This window comes from Triplophysa dalaica, chromosome 15 (genome assembly GCF_015846415.1).
Source record: "Triplophysa dalaica isolate WHDGS20190420 chromosome 15, ASM1584641v1, whole genome shotgun sequence".
Lineage (NCBI taxonomy): Eukaryota > Metazoa > Chordata > Actinopteri > Cypriniformes > Nemacheilidae > Triplophysa > Triplophysa dalaica.
The window spans coordinates 12,461,680-12,481,114 of record NC_079556.1 but is presented as its reverse complement, the minus strand read 5'-3'; the positions used below and the strand labels follow the sequence as shown (position 1 = coordinate 12,481,114).

At 38.1% G+C, this 19,435-nt stretch overlaps 1 protein-coding gene across 2 annotated transcripts in view; it reads right to left on the bottom strand.

The window, feature by feature from the left end:
• asap2a (ArfGAP with SH3 domain, ankyrin repeat and PH domain 2a) overlaps positions 1 to 19,435 on the bottom strand; it is a 59,564-nt gene that overhangs the window by 6,166 nt on the left and 33,963 nt on the right. For both annotated transcript variants that reach the window (XM_056768564.1, XM_056768565.1), the window contains exons 4-22: positions 19,114 to 19,188; positions 13,434 to 13,483; positions 10,586 to 10,715; positions 10,396 to 10,481; positions 9,827 to 9,902; positions 9,563 to 9,649; positions 8,048 to 8,151; positions 7,776 to 7,845; positions 6,751 to 6,838; positions 5,253 to 5,301; positions 5,000 to 5,166; positions 4,429 to 4,562; positions 3,859 to 3,953; positions 3,561 to 3,750; positions 2,733 to 2,818; positions 2,397 to 2,512; positions 1,728 to 1,795; positions 1,411 to 1,518; positions 1,127 to 1,331 (exon numbers count right to left, since the gene is read on the bottom strand). In XM_056768564.1, the coding sequence (XP_056624542.1) occupies positions 1,127 to 1,331; positions 1,411 to 1,518; positions 1,728 to 1,795; positions 2,397 to 2,512; positions 2,733 to 2,818; positions 3,561 to 3,750; positions 3,859 to 3,953; positions 4,429 to 4,562; positions 5,000 to 5,166; positions 5,253 to 5,301; positions 6,751 to 6,838; positions 7,776 to 7,845; positions 8,048 to 8,151; positions 9,563 to 9,649; positions 9,827 to 9,902; positions 10,396 to 10,481; positions 10,586 to 10,715; positions 13,434 to 13,483; positions 19,114 to 19,188 (1,984 nt within the window). The remainder of the gene's footprint in view (positions 1 to 1,126; positions 1,332 to 1,410; positions 1,519 to 1,727; positions 1,796 to 2,396; positions 2,513 to 2,732; positions 2,819 to 3,560; positions 3,751 to 3,858; positions 3,954 to 4,428; positions 4,563 to 4,999; positions 5,167 to 5,252; positions 5,302 to 6,750; positions 6,839 to 7,775; positions 7,846 to 8,047; positions 8,152 to 9,562; positions 9,650 to 9,826; positions 9,903 to 10,395; positions 10,482 to 10,585; positions 10,716 to 13,433; positions 13,484 to 19,113; positions 19,189 to 19,435) is intronic.

The window sequence follows — 19,435 nt, the reverse complement described above, 5'->3', positions numbered from 1 at the left end:
CCATTCTAAAATGTTTAAATAACTGCAATTTTATATCACAAGCTGGTTCACTAACTTCTTAGTGATTTTATATGTGAGTGTACATATATGCTTAATTCACATATCAAGTAGAATTTGCACACTTGCATTGGCTAGTCTAAGGTTTTGTGTGGACACGTAAAGAAGTGTTTCTTTTGAACAGCTCTATTCTGCATCTTCTTTCATTAGATCCTTGAACAACAGATTTATTGTCAAGACTGCAAAAGAGAGATTTGTTTTCAAAGAGAGTTGAAACTATGGGATTCAGTTCCAAGTCCCAATAGTGAGAAAAAAACTTGCTCTAACACTGAGATCAGCTGTATTTTTATGTATGAAACTGTGATTGACATCTACCAATATGATTTCGACTGACATCAGATGTTCAGAGCAATTTGAACGGTTTGGAAACACATGACACCTGCTGCCAAGAATCTGAGCTCATAACGGCTCCTGCCAGCCCAGACACCCTGGGAGCCTACATTTAGGTCAGTATCTTCACACGGCCGTTGCCATGGAGCTTTGCAGTGTAATTGGGAGAGGGTGAGAATTCAGGAACAGGTCAAATGAGATTTTGAGATCTTGACATCTATCAGGCTAATAATAATGTGACATGAGTCTAAATGATAAAAGGTCAAATATCCTTAGTGACTTTGACAAAGTCATTTGATTATTTGAAATATTTGCATATTTTTAAGTAATAATGTATATTTTACTACATTTCTCACTATTTTACTGTCACTATATGACAAATCTAGTTGTCCAAATCTTCTTTGTAAAGAAATTATAGGCACATTTTAGCAATTATGGTGGATGGCAGTTTTTTATTTACATTTCTATTTCTATGCTCATATTAGCACAATTTAAGTTTAGTTTATTATTTGATATGTACTTTAATTCCTACATGTCTTATTTTAGATTTTTTTTTCAGTCAAAAATTTGAGTGCCTCCACTTAACCTTTTTTATGTTATTACAAAGGAAATATTTCTAATTTAAGTATATATTTTAAACATAATTTTTTGGTAATATTATTAAGGGCCAATTTTTGTTTTGTTTTAATAGTTCTTCTTTTAGTAAATGATAAGCAAATATAAAATACATGGTCAATACCTAAATTTCGGGGTGGTAGAGGTGGAGCAGACGTGGACAGGGTGACCGGTGAGTTGGTAATGATGGTTCCATAAGTCTCATTGTTAACCAGGTTGGGCACAAAGCTCCGCTTGTCTTTGACCAGACTGGCCGTGCTAGGCTGAAGGGAGTTACTTCCTGGTGTGTAACAGCTAATGGGTCTCTCATCCCGCCGGTGAGGGCTAGACTGTTGACATAAAGATAAAAGCCAACAGTGATCCAACATAATACAGACACTTTCTTTGAGATCTCGAGTTCTTCTTCACCTTCTCATCTAGATCCTCATCACTTTCATCCAGGTCCTCATGTTGAAGCCTCCACTCGTACTCTACGTGAACGTGAGCGTTGAACTTCCCAGCAAGTGCCTGGTTCAGCTGAAGATAAATATGATGTAAATCAATAAAATTGCAGCCAGTGTAAAGAAAGATGTATAGTTTAACTCTTTTTATTGATGCTTTTCAATCTGAGAAAAACAAAAAGGACAATAGAAACAGCAATTGTTTCAATCTACTCTGCGAGACAAACACATCATACAATTGTAAAGAAAGATGTATAAATAATAAATGCACAGAAAGTAGCTCACCAGTTCTTCACACTGTATATGTTTGAGTCGTCGGGCGATGTCTAGTGGGGTCTCACCAGCCTCATTAGCTAAAAACACAGACATTAAGAAAACACACTCTCCTTTAGCCACTTTGCAGAGTACCTACTCCCTAAGATGCTGTTAAATTTAGTAAGCAAAACCTGCATCCTTTCCTCTACATTCTGGGATACTGGCTTCCATTGGTGTATTGTAGTATATGAATAACACAAAGCCAAAACTATCCAGACAGCTAGCTCACAAAAGACGTTGGCAGAGAGCAGAAAGAGGAGATTCCCTGGCACGGTTTGTTCTCCCACATACGGTTCACACACAGAACTGCAGGCCACATATGGCTGTTGGCAATATTTTGATTCTATTGTCTGTAGACTGTTAATGGGATAGATTCCTGTGCATAACAACAGGCTTACACAACCCCTCCCTAATCATCACACTGAGATTTCCCAGCAGTCCAAATGAAAACATGGTGTGAGAGTATCCTGAAGAGTCCCACCAGACAAAACATAGAATCTGGGAAAGACTCAACTCAACATGCACTGAACAGATTTTCGTCCTATCAAATGCTTCCAAACTGAAACTGTCCCTTCCCCAATATCATATGATATGCAGAGGTAACACAGAATATTTCAGTTTTACGTTTTAGTTTCTTACCGATGTCTATGGAGGCCTTTCCTCTCAGCAGCAGTTTAAGACACTCGCTGTTGTCCGTCAGACAGCAGTAATGCAGCGCTGTGCTTCCTTTAACCGTTTGCTTATCCAGGTTTAAACTGCGGAGGGAAACACACACAATTTTGCCTTTTGAAAAACATTAAATCTGAACTCTCACAGCTACAACAGCCCCTTTGACCTTGCAGACTAGCATGTTTGAATAGTTTCGGTGAAACGGTGTGAAAAAGGCATTCATTCAGATGAAGGTCCAGAGCAGCGTCAGTCAGTATTTGGTCGGCAAAGAATGGAATTTCCAGCCTCAGCTCAGTTGTCGGGTACCTGTTTTGGGTGAGGAAGTCCACGATGTGAAGGGAGGTTCTGTCCACCAGTCTGACGGCCAGATGAAGGGCTGTCTCACCTTGTTCCTACCACAGCAAATCAAACAAATACATTAAATGAGGTTTTTCTACTGAAGGTTAGTTGCTTTTTGAGTTTGTGTATCAGACATGCTGAGGAAAATTTGGCTTCATGGTATTTTAAAAATATGTTGTGGCTTAACCTACGCATGTTCAAGTATAGAAAATTCTTCCATTAAAATGTATAAATACACATTATGTATATTTGTGTACCAGTGTACTTAAACTAGTGTCTGCAAAAATATTTATTTTAAAACAATAAAACATGATGTTTCTACTGTAAGTCATATTATAAGATCTTGAGTAAATACAATATTTACTTTTATGACATAAACTGAATGAACTTAAAGGGACAGTTCACCCAAAAAAGAAAATCCTGTCATTATTTTTTAGTTGTTCCAAAACTAAATAAACTTTTTCGTTCTGTTGAACACAAAAAAGAAATTGGGAAGAATGTGAAAAACTAAACAATTTTGGGGCACCATTAACTACTAGTTTTTGGCCCTACTGTGGAAGTCAATAGTGCCCCAGGGCTATTTGGTTGCAAACATTTTTCCAAATGTCTACCTTTGTGTTTTGCAATAAAACTACATTTACGCAGGTTTGAACAACTTGAGGTTGAGTAATTGATGACAACATAGTCTTAAAGGGATAGTTCACCCAATAATGAAAGTTTAAAAGGCACTATGGTGTGTTGACACACGTTTTGTAAGATCCCTATATCATCCAATCTGGGGCACGACAGACTTACATGGCCATTGGCCAGCGGTATGGGCTCCATTAGTTCCACCCCCTCAGCGAAAACCTGAATAAGAGAGAAAATATCTCTGGCCTTCACGGCATCACACAGCGTGTGCAGTTTGGAAAGATCATCAGGACACTTCTTCCGAGCGAAGCGTTTCTCTGTGTATTTGGCCATGATGAAGTCTTTCCTCGCCAGCCTGTGCCATTAGAGAGCAGAAAAGAGTGGACGTTCTTAATATAATACAACACAAATGTGACGGCGCGAGTTACACAAGACAAATTCCCAAAGAAAAACTCTGGCTTACATGTCACTGGCTGGATTTGGTTTGATCACATCTTCTGCTGTCAAACACGCTTCCATGATCTCATTAAAGCCAGCATTCCCCACGTTCTTGGCCAGCTGAACACCACAGCACACAGCATACACACAAACACATGCATGAAATCAAGTGTACAGCACAAATTAATTGGGTTGAACAACACCGAACTGCCGAACATGAACAGACCTGATGCATTTATTCAGGGTCCATTTAATGTGTTTTGTTATTTCATAAAGTCCCAATCAGTCTGCAACAATGTCTCTTGGCAAGCATTCAGAAAACCAAGCTTGTCTCACTGCGGTTAACAGTTCTGCAGTCTTGTGTAATTGCCGTAATGATTGTAAATGACTCAAACATTGGGGCGGCAATCATGCGTGTGGAATGACTCCCGATGAGCCTGATTTGATTTCTTTTTAAGAAAACAATATACAAATAAAAAGCATGCAGGCTTAAAACCAGTGCCAACCAAATAAACAAACCTAATATTAGGCCTAGAGCAGCAGTGGTGAGGAATCTAAACAGATGATAATCTGACGTTAGACATCAAACACTAACCAAGAGCTCTGAGGTGCTGAGAACATCTAGTGTTAAAGACTGAATTCTGGAGTAGTGTACGCCCAACTCTCGGTGGATTCCAGAACACTCGATGCACGTCAGGATGCCCAGGTTGGTGGATAGCCATGTCGGACCTGAGGGAGAGAAAAAGATGCTATACACATTTAAGGTTTTCAATCAAGAAAACATTCAAAAGACAACTAAACAAAATTAAATAAGTAAATATCCAAATAGTAAGTATTCCAAAATATAAGCTCACCCTACTGACTACTCATAACTGTATAAACTAGTGTTAACTAATGTATAAACTATGTTTAAATCGCTCTTTGCATTTTAGTTAACCTATCTTTCACAGTGGACATCGTTTATAAAATAAAATCAACAGATGAATTGAAGCATTATGCAACAATATCTCTTAACATCAATAATAATAAAATCTGGCGTGCGATTGGTCTGCGCAGACCAGCCAATGCAAATTCAATCATTCTAGTCAACTTCCTTTACAACCAGCTTCCATGTTGTTCTTCCTCTGAGCCAACCCACAACTTCCTGTCAATCCCAGGTCACTTACCGGGAGCTCCGCAGTCACAGCAGACGTCGTTGCCGGGCATCCGCTTGACCTCACCCAGGATGGCCTTGGTGAGCTCCTGCACGATGTTGTTCTCGCCAACGTGCTGGTCACCCTTAAAAGCGTTGTTGAGCGCCTCCTCTTTACTGTTCTGCAATACTGAGATCCATCTGAGAGGAAACACAGAGGTTATCAGAGGAAATAGAGAGGAGTGATTTCAAATAAAACAACGTTCCCACTGGAAATATAATCTCACATTTGACATTCCGGCTCATCTTCTGCCTGGAAATGATACGTTCTGTCATCTACAAAGAAAAAACAAAGATAGAGTTGAATGCAGTAAAAAATCATAGATGCTATATAAATAAATAGAGGGTTACAATCGTCCAAAAATGGTAATAAATTAAATAGCATTATCATGGTTCTTTCTGTTAGCGTAAGACTGAAAAAGTCAAATAGAAGTCTGTGACTCCCTATATTATAACATTTCAGAAAATATTTATAGTTAATACAATACGTTTACTATATAAAAATAGTGATATTTGTAGAGAATTTTTAAGAGAAAATAGGGATATTTTTCCTTTATGGACTTTTAAACTGGGAATAGGAACTGGCTGAAGGGAACGCGTTAATATAAAGAGTCAAACTGTAAATTTGGAATGATGATAAGTGAAGAAACAGGACGGACGAGATAACCTAAGAAACTCCCACTCATGAACAGACACATGAACTTGTTTTTCTCTCTTGCATCAGTTTCCTGTGGTTACATGAGGAAGTACTGGAACATGAGAGTAAATTCCTCAGCCAGGCCTAGTGTTTCCTCACAGATAACACTCACAACAACACGTAACAGCTCAGGAGAGAACTGTAACAAAACAGTGAAAACCAGTCTGAGGTGGTTTGCAGGTCTTCGCTTGTTTAAACTAGTCTTGCTCGTTTCCATCTAGAAACTGAGCAAGAAACTGAGAAAAGGCTACGGATTCCTGGTGAAGAATTATATCACCCATGATTCTTCAAAAAATGATGTAACCAATCAGAGAATCACAGCAAACAAAAGTGCATAAAGCACTAGAAAAGTGAGAATGTGAGGTTGACTTTAACTCTCAAACTGCTCATATTTATTAAGAGGAAACATTTAAGAGACCGTTTCAGAGAGGGATTTTAAAATGTACTATTTATGTATATGTGTTTAGGTAAATTGAACTACTACCAATATTTTACCAAATAAAAAAAAATGTTGTTTCTATTTGCATTAGCAGTAGATGCAGAAATAGAAAACTGGAGAAAAAGGCCTCAAATATTGCAAAGAAAACAAGTTCATAATCACTTATATAAGTTTAAAAAAAATTATGTGATAACCTTTTTTATCACTGTTTCTATGTATCTTCGGTCAGTCTTTCACATTGCTGTTGGATGACTTTTTTGTCACTTGTCACTTTTTTGACACTTGACTGATATGGCCACAACACATCTAGCTGATTGAAATGAATATTTAGAAATTTCTCTTCATTTTTTTGTGGCTGAATGCAGAATTATCAAAATGAACTGCCCAAATGAACGAAACCGTCCAGGACAAGTTGCAGGAAAATCTACTCTGTTTTATGCTATGCAGTATGCAAATACATCTCTACTTGCAAATTGTTACACAACATGTGTTATATACACTTAATTTCCTCCTTTCATTGGCTTTTATTGGCTCCTTCGTAAGATTGACAAATGCATGTGTAAAGTAAAATTGGCATCAGTAACCGTACGGGAGATGAGGTCAAAACTCTTCTTTTCCTCTGGATTGTGCTTCACCTGACAGGTGAGAAGATTGAGTTTGGCAGGAGGTCTGTTAGCCTGAGTCCCAGAGAAACAGAGAGAGAAAGAGCGTAAGAGAGAGAACAGTTAAAGACATTTCAGTCACCAATAACATTTCATGTTTCATTTACCGAGACTATATGTATTTAACGACACCTTTCTTTAAAAATGTACTTCTTACATTATCAGTTACATTGTTTTTAATATAATTTAGTACTTTCTGAAGTTTCAGAATCGGATCATACATTGATGTGCTCTAGATGAAGGTGCACAGACGCAACTGCTGCATCCCGCTGTCATTCCACCCCCCCCAACCCTCCTGCCCGTTGTCTTGGTGACAAGAAAAGTGTTTGATGTGAGGTGTATTGGGGCCAAAGGAAACGCCTCCAGAAAAGCCTCTTACAGGGCATGTTACAATAGGTAATAAGGAAGATGCTCAGATTTATCCCCCCAAAAAAGAATGTCGCCTTGGAAACAAGTCAGGAACTTCATGGAAAGGCCTGTTCACACCCACCAGGACGTTAATGATAACAATAATTTTAAACATCAATCTAAATTAAAGAGAATCGTGTTGTACACCTCACAATGACAACATCACAGATGAATGAACTAATGGGATCAACTCAGAGAATGTTTCCAGCTGAAATATATTCAAATATAACATGTTTGCACATTTAAAATGTGAAACTGCAGGTTTGGAATGACATGAGAGTGACTAAACGACGAAAACATTTTGGGTGAACTGTCACTTTAAGTGCCTGCTTGTGTACATTTGGGAAGGTTGTATATTAACATCAAGTTTTAAGTCAAAATTGATCTAAATGCATAAGGAAAAGTGATGTTTCATGACACATTTTTATCATATTTTTTGTCTGTGTACATTCATTTTTAAAAGCACAAAAATGATGACGTTTATTGACTGCAATGTGCGCATACAAACTACACGCATTCGGTCATCAGTTAGTAGTTTACACACCGTCCCGTGCGAGATGGTCAAATAACCGTTCTTCACTGTGCATTTTCTCTTCTGCCACACTTTACGCAGCCTAGGGGACAGGAAGTGACATCATCACCATAATTCATCATCCACCAGCAAGTCAACGGTAGATACTATTGCTTAAGGCCATAAATTCAAATAGATCTCCACAGCATTCAATACATGCTAAATAATGCAGAATTCGCTTTAACCATCATGCATTAACTCAAAGCATTTGAATGCACTGTTACGTGATATTAAAGCACAATTACCCATCACTCTTCTTGTAAAGATTGCCGCTGCGTTCTGTCCCGTGTTCTTTGTTCCCCTGGGGCTGGTGTAGACTGTAGGTGGCGCTCTGCCTAACCTGCGAATCCTACATGGACAGAAATATAATCTACATGAATACTCATAGCGCACAGGGAACCGCAGTAAAGCGCTGAGCCCGTCACTATAAGCAAAAGAAATAGAAAGTTGTTATTCTGTACTTCGGTGTTGTCACTGCAGTGAGGAAATGGGAGCAGTGGGTTTCAAGTGTCCCCAGAGAGCTGAGCTCATTCTGAAATGGACTGCTTTGGAACACAAGGCTCTGAGCCAGTAATGACAATACTGCCATTTTAGTACTAATGTTGTTTTTAGTTAAATAGAAGCCAGAATGGGTTGTTTTCAGATGGCTTAAATTTAGTGCCAGGGAACACAGGGCTGAACAACAGCCAGTGCTGTTAACTGAACAGCATTTAAGACTTTAAGAGCAATCAATACTTACACTTATGCATTTTGCAGACTCTCCTATACAAACTTACAGTGCATTCAGATATATTTTTTTTTATCAGAATAGGTGTTCACTGGGAATCAAACCCGTGACCTTTGTGCTACTAACACAATGCTCTACCAGAGCTATTGGAACCACCCTAGAACAACTTTATTTTATTTTTTTGATTAAATTCAACAAAAATGCATATATTTATGTATGATCAGACGGCAGAAAGTGTGTACCAGGAAGACACTTACTCTCCTAGACTTCGTTGCCAAAGAATGGTAGCATTAAAGAAGAGGGAAAAAAGCATTCTTCAGACAGGTCTATGATTCACATATACAGTCACAGTTAATGATGATGTAATAATAATACTATATGTAATGCTGTCTGTGAAAACCCAGCTGAAATCATTTTATAGTGATTCACTTTTAGTGATTCACTTTTCTTCATAAACATCCTATTGTCAAGAAGATTTTGTGAAAAATATATCCTATAGATCAGATTGAAGTCATAGTAAAATGAATGATTGAAATCAAACTTTGATGTTAGTTACCTCATAGTTAGATTATGAGACATTAGCCTGGATTTCACAGACTGGGTCAATAGTGATGCATCATTATTCAAGTTTTGCACAAAAATGATAGGTGAAATTTTGGAGGCTGTGGATGACAGAAATCCATTTCCGTGTGTTTTTGTCCACTCCAGACTCTAATAATGTTTCTTTTTTTAAGAACATCACAATTAAAGTATCAAAGACAATAAAGTATAATCAGATCGAAAGACGTTCAAATGACATTCAGAGGATTCTTTATGCCTGATTATTTGCGTTCAGATTAAACGTTTTAATGTCTGTAGCTCACACAGTATATTCCTAAAGCTGCTTGCTTTAGGGCCAGTCTTAGGTCTACCTCAAGATGTTTGCTGAGAAAATGATTCAGCAGTACTGTCATTTATCCTGTGTGTTACATTCAGCTTTAAATGATGCATTGGTTTGTACATTGTGTTGGACTGGGTTCGAGAAAGGACAAACCTCCTTCTGCTCCACCTGCAGAGATGTCTTCAGAACGTCCCGTAACTGAGTAAGCTGCCTGCGCTCTTCATCTTGTACCTGTTTGATCTGACAAAAATGACACATACAGTGGAAATAAATCACGTACAAATAATACACAGGGTAGTTGTGTAGACCTGCGTTTCTATAAAAATCCCTCTTCATTTGTTATTACTACATCACTTACAAAAAAGTTTCTTTGCAAAAGTACCAAAAGTATTCATGTATTAGTTTTAAGCCTCTCACCGAATGCAAGTCAGTTGCAAGTTTTTCTATTGAGGGTTTGAGGTTGTCCACTGCTTTCAGACCATCCTGGAAGAAGCTACAGAAAAGACATTACTTCAACAACTGTCGTAGCAAAGAACATCAAATCTGTCTATATCTTAACTTAGTGGCTGTCTCAAAAACTAGTGAGCTGTATACCAAGACTTTTGAGCAACAGAGATGCATATTAAAACATACATATGTGCCTATAATGCCCTTTAAGGGATAGTTCACCCAAAAATGAAAATTGTGTCATCGTTTTCTCACCCTCTTGTCATTTAAAACGTGTTTGAATTCCTTCCATTAGATATTTTAAAGAATGTTGGTAACAGAGCAACATCGGTACCCATTGACATTTGTGTACTATTGTATAGACACAAAACCACTGCAAATCAATGAAGAAAGAAAGTCTTACAGGTTTGAAATGACAAGAGAGTGGGTAAATGATGACAGAATTTTAATCTTTGGGTGAACGATCACTTAAATGCTGTCTATGTAGGCAGCTCACTGTGCCAGACGCATTATTGTAGGATGGATGTGACCAGACTTACTTGCATTGTGCATGAAAGTATTTGATGAGATTCTGCAGGAGGTCGACACCCTTCTTGATCTTAATTTCATTGACTTTGAGGAGGTACTGTAACGAAACAATGGCATGAATCACACACACCTCACAGGAAGCGCCAGTTGAAATAAAGCAGCATAACAGGATTATCCTTCAACACGAGACCCCTCTCTGACCTCGCACATCTGAAGCTGAAAAAAACGTCGCTCCTTCTCCATCTCCTCAGCTATCTCGGCTCCGCTGATCTCCGTCCGGATCATTCCGTGTTGTCGAGCGTGCTCTTTCTTCTCCTTCTCTATTTTGGAACTGCATGAAAGATGCACAGACCACCTTAAAAACGAGACACCCATACACACAAAGACAGGATACACAAGCTCTTCCACTCATGCAACAGGGCATTCTTTTCCATATGCTCCAGCGGCATACTGTACCCACGTTACGGAAGCAGCACTTCCTCTGTGGGGAAGGAGAGCTGGAAAGCGTCGGGCCTGTTCTCACAGACAGGGTTCCAGAGAAAGACTCATGCGGTTAGTTCAGGCCCTCAGCATGAAGCAGGCTAACAGCTGGCCGTTTCTGGAACCTCTGCTTTTATGATCTGGTACGTTGCTGGAGATGTGTGACCAGGAGATGGCTTCAAACTAGAAGCCATTTCACAGACTGTGGTAAATAGCATCAAGCGCTGAGAAAAAGTGCTGGGTTGCCATGAGGAGCTGCAGACGAGCTTGGATTTGAAGTTTGTCGCCAATAATTTCTAAACTACACTTTTCAGTATTTTGAAAACAGTTCAGTTGGTTTAAACGAATAATGAACAAGCAGTATATTGTGTAGTTTTCTTCATTGGACATTCAGGAACCAATGAGGTATGCAGAAATCGATAATGCACCATACCAGAGGTCAACCGAAAATTCCCTGTCATTGATGGAGCGGAGACTCGCTGTGCAGATGCATCTGTCACAGACTGCGTTGCGTGCACGCATACACACAAATTTGAGTCCTTCAGAAAAGGACATATGAAAAAAGAAATGTGATAATTTTATGTCTGACAACAGAAACATTAAATATATAGATGAATATAAACAACATGGGGTTTATTGGGCATTCAGTTGTATTAAAATACAACAAGCTCTAAGAGTAAACGCAAGTACAGCGCGATGGCGTCACGAAAATGCTAATTACCACAAAGGGTTATAATAAATGATGATAGATTTTTTACAAGCCTGTCCATCAAAGAGTCTAGCGCAACCTCTGCACCATACCACAGAGTCATTTGGATTACTTTTATAATGCCGTTTATGATAGATGTATGTGCTTTTTTTAAGCTACCCCGCCAATAAAAATAGTTTATTTCTGAGTATTAGTATTTTTGTGTCGTATAGTATTATATTTGTATTGTTTTGTAGGGCTATATGCATGCGTGATTTCCGAAAACTGCCTAGGGTTCTTCTGACCGTCAAACGCATGCATGGAGCCCATCACAGCGGTTCTCAATATGGGGGACATCCCCTTATAGGTGACCTGCATAGGTACTGCAGGGGGGGGGGCACAGGTGATCAACAGAACAAGAGAAAGCATAATACACCTGCAAACACAATAGCGATTGGATGGAACAGATTTTTTGCTTGTTTTTATCCAAAACTTAATTTTGATATTTAAGAAAACCTAAGTTAATAACTTGATTCGATATAATATATTTTGTACTTTAAAACAAGACAAAGAAATAGTATGAAATCCAGTTTTTTCCGTTTATATAAGTATGGGTAAACAAATACACTGTCAGAAAAACTTTAAATGTTATTATAGGGGTACAAAATATTTAACTGTACCTTTAAGGGTACACAAAAGGCCCTTCGGACACAATAATGAACCCAAAAAGGTACGACATTTGATGTTTTATGTACCTGTAAAGGTAGAAAAAGAAACCTTTAAGGGTACATCCCTAGCAACAGAAAAGGTACAGTTTTGTAAAGTTTTTAACTTTACAGTGTAGGTTTAAAACACTATCTGCTTATCTGTAAATAGAAATTTACGTCTGGCATGGCATTTGTGAATGATTAGAGAATTTTCATTTAGGGACAAACAAATCCTTTAAGTAATGCACCTATACATAATGAAGAAATAGACTTAGCAGACTCCCTCATGACAGCACATCACCTCCACAGTCGACTCAAAAGAACAGTTCACCATTTAGATTAAGTTCTAAATCAAACAATTAACTAACAAAATGGTGGAGCATTGCTTTTGTCTGTGGGAAAACAAACCACAAACAAACATGCATCGCAATTGGATGCTCTACATCTAGTCTCCTGACCTATTTAAGCATTGATTCTCTACATGAAGTTTTAGGCATCTTCATTAACTGGATGTTTTAAGACTATAAAAATAAAGGCTGTGGCACAAATCGTGCTTTGCCAGAAAGCCAAAGCCTTGCGCAGACACAGAGATCAAAAGTGAACTCAAACTGTATCGGTGGTGATGACGAAAACCAGTTTAATGGAGTCAGGACCAGTGTTGTATTAGAGGATGGTTTCGTGGCTTTCTGTCTAAAAACATGAATGAATTCATCATAAACCAATACAAGACATTATATTCCATATTTGGGAAATGGAGTGAAGCATGTGTTTGACTCAGCAGAACTGCCAATGATGAAAAACAATCATGATATATCCAAAACAAGACCATATAAAGCTCCTAGCTTTATGGTAAAACAAATAACCAAATGAATTCTCATAAGAAAATATATTACCCTTTCAGTAAAGAATGTCCCTTGCAGCTTGGAAAATATATAGAAAGTGCTATATAAATATTATACATTGTTGCATGCAGAACAATCAGTTTGATAGGACGGGAAGGGAATACAGGAAGTGAGGTGGCAAGAACGTCAGCTAGTGCTAAGAGTGCTGGGCGGCAGGTGATACACTGATCTCTCAACTCACACGCAGAGTCTTTTTTTCCTTAAAATGTATTGAATTCCCCAGACTGAAGCATGAGAGAAATAGATGAAAGATTGTTTTTAATATGTCTTACACTTTAGTTTCGTAGTCTTTCCAGGCTTTATCAAAGGGCTTCTTTAGATCCTGCAAGATATAGAGAGGAAAATCATTAGACAGACATATGGATCAACTTTCAGTTTGATATCCACACTGTCAACTGTATATAGAAAGCCAACGCAGGGATGACGTGTTTTGTATGCAAAACCTTACTTGCTATCAGTTTATTAAGCATATTTGGATTAACGCATAGAAATCTCAGAAATAACGCAACACAGGCACAAATCTTAAAAACATGGATGATGATTAATTCACAAAGTAGTTACTTATCAGGGAACACCTTTTTATGAAATGCTTGGTGATGGTAACATTGATTTCGATCGACTGTACTGTAGTCTGTTTACATCATCAGGTTAGCTTTTTAATTCTAGCGATTTTATTAAGGCTTCAAAAGTAACAAATGTTGCGTTAATTGGGTAAGGATTATCTTAACAGACAACACCTTATGATCTTATTTTTTGCGATCTTCCAAAAGTCTATGGGAAAATTGCATAGGCTTTTGGTCATGGAACCAGTGTGGCACTAACTTCAGAGTTGGGCAACGAAAATACGTCATCCCTGCAGCATTCTATAACTGAAGAAAAATCAGCATGTGCAAAAGAGACATGCGCTTTACTATTACCATGAAGCCTGATCCACACTGCAGCTTTTTCTGAAACCACCCACTAAATACATTCCTATGCAACTATGGACATCCATTTGAAAAACACTGCAGATAGCATTACAATAGACTGTTGTTCATACAGACTTTCAGCCATGCATTGTTTTTCTCTGATCATCTCCCTGGCACTTTCATCTGACATTCCATAAACAGTCTGTATCAGTCCGTCACATCGTTTGAAGTTGAGACTTGCAATCTCAGAGGCGAATAATAAAATTAGCATTCAACTACTATGCTTAGTGCATATCATCAAACATTAGACATTATGTCATGTTTATAAAAAGAAGTACATGATGTAACGCCAGTGATTGCATTCAGTCATGACATCATCTGAAAGCTTCAGGGACATTCTCAGGCAAACACAGTGTTCCAATGAAACTCTTAGCAGTTCTACTGAGAGATTACACTAATAACAGAAGACTGTGTTTGAAGAGGGCTTTCTTAAGCTTCCTAAGAACTCAATTAATGTACTTTCATAACAGATGTTACGCACAGCTTGAGTTCTCGCATCTAGGCCGGCACAAATAGCTGATTGAAAGGAACTCGACAATTTGAAGGCTTTTCAACAATGAAAGCAAATCCATTCCGAGATGGACACAGTGCCTGATAACCGATTAACTGAAGGCGCTAAACGTAGATTTAGTTTACATTTAGGTGTTCACTAGCATATAATACTTCATAAAGACTAGTTATGTATACTTAAAAGTTTTTGAAACAGATAGCAGAGAGACTGGCATGTGAATGTTAGTGCCTACTGTGCATAAGTGAATGCATGTGCTTTGATGTGTGTAAAATGATCAGCAAGTAAAAGGAATTGGGAACATGAATGTTGATTATATTATATTATAAATGGATTTTAATAGATTTTATAAAAGTTTTTGGATCACATATTGTAAATTACATTATGCTGTATATAATATCACATTATCTGAAATAATTTAACATTAGATTGCGTCCAGAAAATTAGTTTTTGGATTTTAAAGGTTTATTTTCGGTAGTATATATATACTGTATATACTGTATACACACCTGTAGGGCAAATTTTCCTGCATAATCAAAAACAAACCTGAAAAGATTTTAAAATAGTTCCCTTTGATTTTCATCATTGTTTTATAGCATTTTTATTAAAACATTCCCAGAGCCTTACTTTTTGATCCCCAGAATGCGATTTTTTAAAGTTTGTTTTTGGATAAAAAATATTTTAAATCCGCAAGGCAAACTTTCCTGGATAACCAAAAATAAACGTTAGATTCTGGTTCCCTGAAAGTTTTTTTTCATGTTCTTTTTTTACAGATACTTTCAGCCCCACTGCACAACAATAATGAGAACATTCCATGTTGTGTCTTTATCCACCAACTATCTAATCTAATTAAAATAAGTCAAATACATCTTCAAACATAACATGAAGGATTAAATCAATATATAGGACATTTTATACTATTAATTATTAGTTTTTACATTATTACTGAAAAGTTTCTTGGTGAAATTATGACCAGATCTATGAGGAGATTATTTCACCTTTTCAGGGGATTTTGAATGTATGTTGTTAAATTTGAAACTGCTCTTGGGGTCTGAATAAAAAAAACTTCATTATAGAACAAAACAGGCCACTTCAGGCATTCAAAGAACAATTCAGCAATCTGACCTATTAACTCAAGAGTACAAATGAGGTTTACAATTAAAGAGACAGAAAGAAAAGAAGAGAGGGACTGCACATTTCTGAATGGCAGACTTTGACTGACTCGTAATTCATCTTTCCTCGTCACACAGCACCAGGATTACAAATATCAACAGGCTGAGTCACATGGCATCACCTGGAAATTCAAACCACAACATATTGCTATCAGCTGGAGGGGCTGAAAAAGGCTGAGTGTGAGGGTTTCACAGATGAATGGTTTCGACAAAGAGCCCAATGCTGAAATCTCTCCCTCTGAGGCAGACAAAACCGTCTACTCTAGCAAAGTCAGTGTGATTGATTGAACAGGGGATGTACGGTACAAACACACATAAAACCCCTGTAAGACAATAGAGGCAGCAGGAACAGACAGCACCATTATCAAGTTGAGGGGTTTTAGCATGATGTCAGCTTGTCTGGCTGTCTGTTTTCCGCCTGCTCAAACACTTCCGTCCAAAATGCAAGGTCAGAGAGAGGGAACGTTGAGGTCAGGCACCTCTCAAATTACCTATAAAGACTTTTTCATTGAAACAATATTCCTGCATGCGAGTATCATGTAACTCAAATAAAAATCTATGTTTTGAATGAATATCACACAAAACCCAGTGTACACGCTGTGAAACACAAACAAAATGTATAGTCTGTTGTAATCAAAAGCGTGCTGCAGATGTTGTCCATATACAATAAGCTGAGAACAACCCAGAGTCTTCATTTAACAGCCTGTGCTTCCGAAGACAGGTAACAAAATTGATGACCTCCCAATGACACCCAAAGTCATTTCATTTCCAAGACCAATTCGTTTAACAGGCTGACAGGTTAAATGAGGCACAAGCTCAAGTTAATGACTGCAATGATGTTCTTAGTTCAGACCGTAATCTTCATCCATTAGCTGCGGTTTCCTGGCGAGCTCCGAAAAAAGCACAATGCTTATATAGACCATCCAAATACATTTGCACTTCATAAGCGCTGCTTAAACCAGACAGCAGCCTCCACTCCTCCCATCACCTCTATGGGACGATGACATAAAGCAGGATTTATTTCTTTATATAAAAATCTATTCTGACTCCTTAGGGGTTGATGCCGGACCAGTCATTTTTATACTTATTGGTGACATTTTTATTTATTCTGCGTGAAGCAAGTAAAGCATGAGCAACTATATTTGTACATTTTGAGACGAAGGGTCTGGCAAGATCTAAAGCGCAGGGTACAAGTGCACTTAAGGCATGTCCGAATCCATTTAGCTAGTTCAAGGACGGGAAAACGGTCAGCGTGATTATCTAAAAGAGTTGTCTCTATTCTCTTAATGATTAATAGGTGTGTTTAGGGCAAAACATGAGCAAAGACTGGACGCTTCTCCGAGGTTAAAAAAGCGATGGCAGACCATCTATAGGACAAGCCGGATTTTTATCTTTATGTACACATTTATAATCTTTTACATTCTAATCCATTTATTTTTAATGTTTGTCATGTTTGTGTACTGCTGCACGTCCCTCTGTGTGTAATAAGCGGTTCACTCACCTATAGGCGCATATTACTAACACGCACTTTAAATAAACAAAAACATATGCGACATTAAATTTAGACCAGGTTTCAGTCGGTCAGTGGCTCAGTCTATTTCAGTTGCCTCAAAATAACAACGCGCCAACAATGCGCCTGAACACACCTCATTTTCAGACGAGCACAACCATGGGCGCAAATGCATATGCTTTTTAAACAACGAGGCCCAGGACGTGTAAATGAAAACTGCATCGTGCTGAAACTAGCAAAAAAAAGCTTGCGCATGGGGCCGCATTGTACCGAGTCTATGATAGAGCCCAAAAAGTCCTAAATCCAATCAAGTTAAAAAGTAAAAGCACATGTTTCTTGTGCTTCTCTGCTGAGCTTTGCTGAAATCATTAACCTTAAGAATGGGCAACAATTTTTCTAACGAATGTAAAGGTAGAACACTTTAACAAACTACATTGGCTAATTTGGTGGTCAATGATGCAATCTTAAATGAAGAACCAGGAAAGCTTATCTCAGTGTCAAGATTACATTGAGCGACAATCAAGGTCCAATTAGAGCCCTGTTTGGGGTCTCTCTGTTGCAGTTAACTGTCCCATTATCTTTATCTACGTATTGAAAGAATAACATCACCCAGGCAGAATGTCCTTTTCAGCCCCATCACAGAAAGAAAAAAAGTGGAGTCTCCAAGGCAACGAGACAGGGAGCTGAACGAAGCACCTCATTAGGAGTAAATCACATCAGGCTCCCCCCTAAGAGCTAAAAAGGCAAGAGTCACGTGGTGGAGAGAAGGTCACCAAGGTTATGGTGGACATTAATGAATGGAGACGTTCTGGATGGGCATTGTGAGAATCAGTTCAGCAAAAATCTTCTACCCAACTGTCTTTTACACAAGAATAGTCATGTGAGCGTGTGCACACACAGAGCATTCGAGCAGGTAATGGTCACCAGAGGGGGTCGACAAAAAATTGATAAGATGACAGATTTCCACCCTGTTTCTGAAAGAACTGCACCACACACTATCAACCTGAGATTGCCCATTATGCCTTTCATATTCTAGTCACTTAAATCTGCAATCCGTTACTTTTGCTTTATTATCGCCATCTCTGTTTGAAACATAAAATTGCAGGTTACCTGCAGTTATATTCTTAATGTGGGTGGTGCTTTGGCAACCCATGATCTGCAGCCAGGGTTGCCAGATCCGCGTAACAATACCAGCCAATAAACAAACAAAACTAGCCAGAAAAAACACAGACTTGGCAACATTGTGGCATCCAGCTCCTCTTCTTTCTGTATATGGACATGACAGTTAACCTAACATTTCCTGTGAAATCCATTCCGAGTATACAAACTTGAAATCTTCATTTTAAGCTAAATGTTGTGAATTGGGAAAAGGTACGAAGATAGTTTTCAGATTTTTTATGCTCTTGGTCCATAAGTGATTTTGTATTTTTTACCTAAAAAATTATGGATTGCAGCTTTAACTGCTTACAATCACCCCCTTCAGTACTTGAAGTTAGCACCACAGTACACCAAGAATGCCCTTTAGCTACGTACAATGGGATTTTGCCCTTGCAAAGCAGTGGCCAACAATTTACACCTGTGTTTGTGAACTTCAATACATTTCAGGTCTAACTTCTTATTCCAAACACTTGTCAAATGAGGTTGGTGTGAGTCAAGCAATATTATCCATCCATTACATACTAGCTTACGTGGATGCATCTGCAATGCCTTGAGACAGCCACTGATCAATACTGAGCTGAAAAACTGCCAAAAAGCACAAGAAACCCGTTTATAGGTTTAAAGTAATGAACTTACCCCTTTAACCCCTTTCAGATCTCCCTTTAGCAGACTGTCCAATGGGAAGGTAATGATGTTATTCATGTTCTGAAACTAGAGAAAGTGACACATTAGATAAACCTCTTCCATTCTTCCCAGAAGTGTAATTGTGGTTCTTATAATGTTATCATAACTGTGTTGAGAGATAAACAGACAATGGTGAAGAAGAAATATAATTATCTTTCACAGCAGGAAAGAAATGAGACGGTTTAAATGAACTATTCATGCAAGCAAAACGTTAGGGAAATTATTCATTATGTTTGCAAATACAGACAAGAAAATTTCCCCAAACCACAAATTA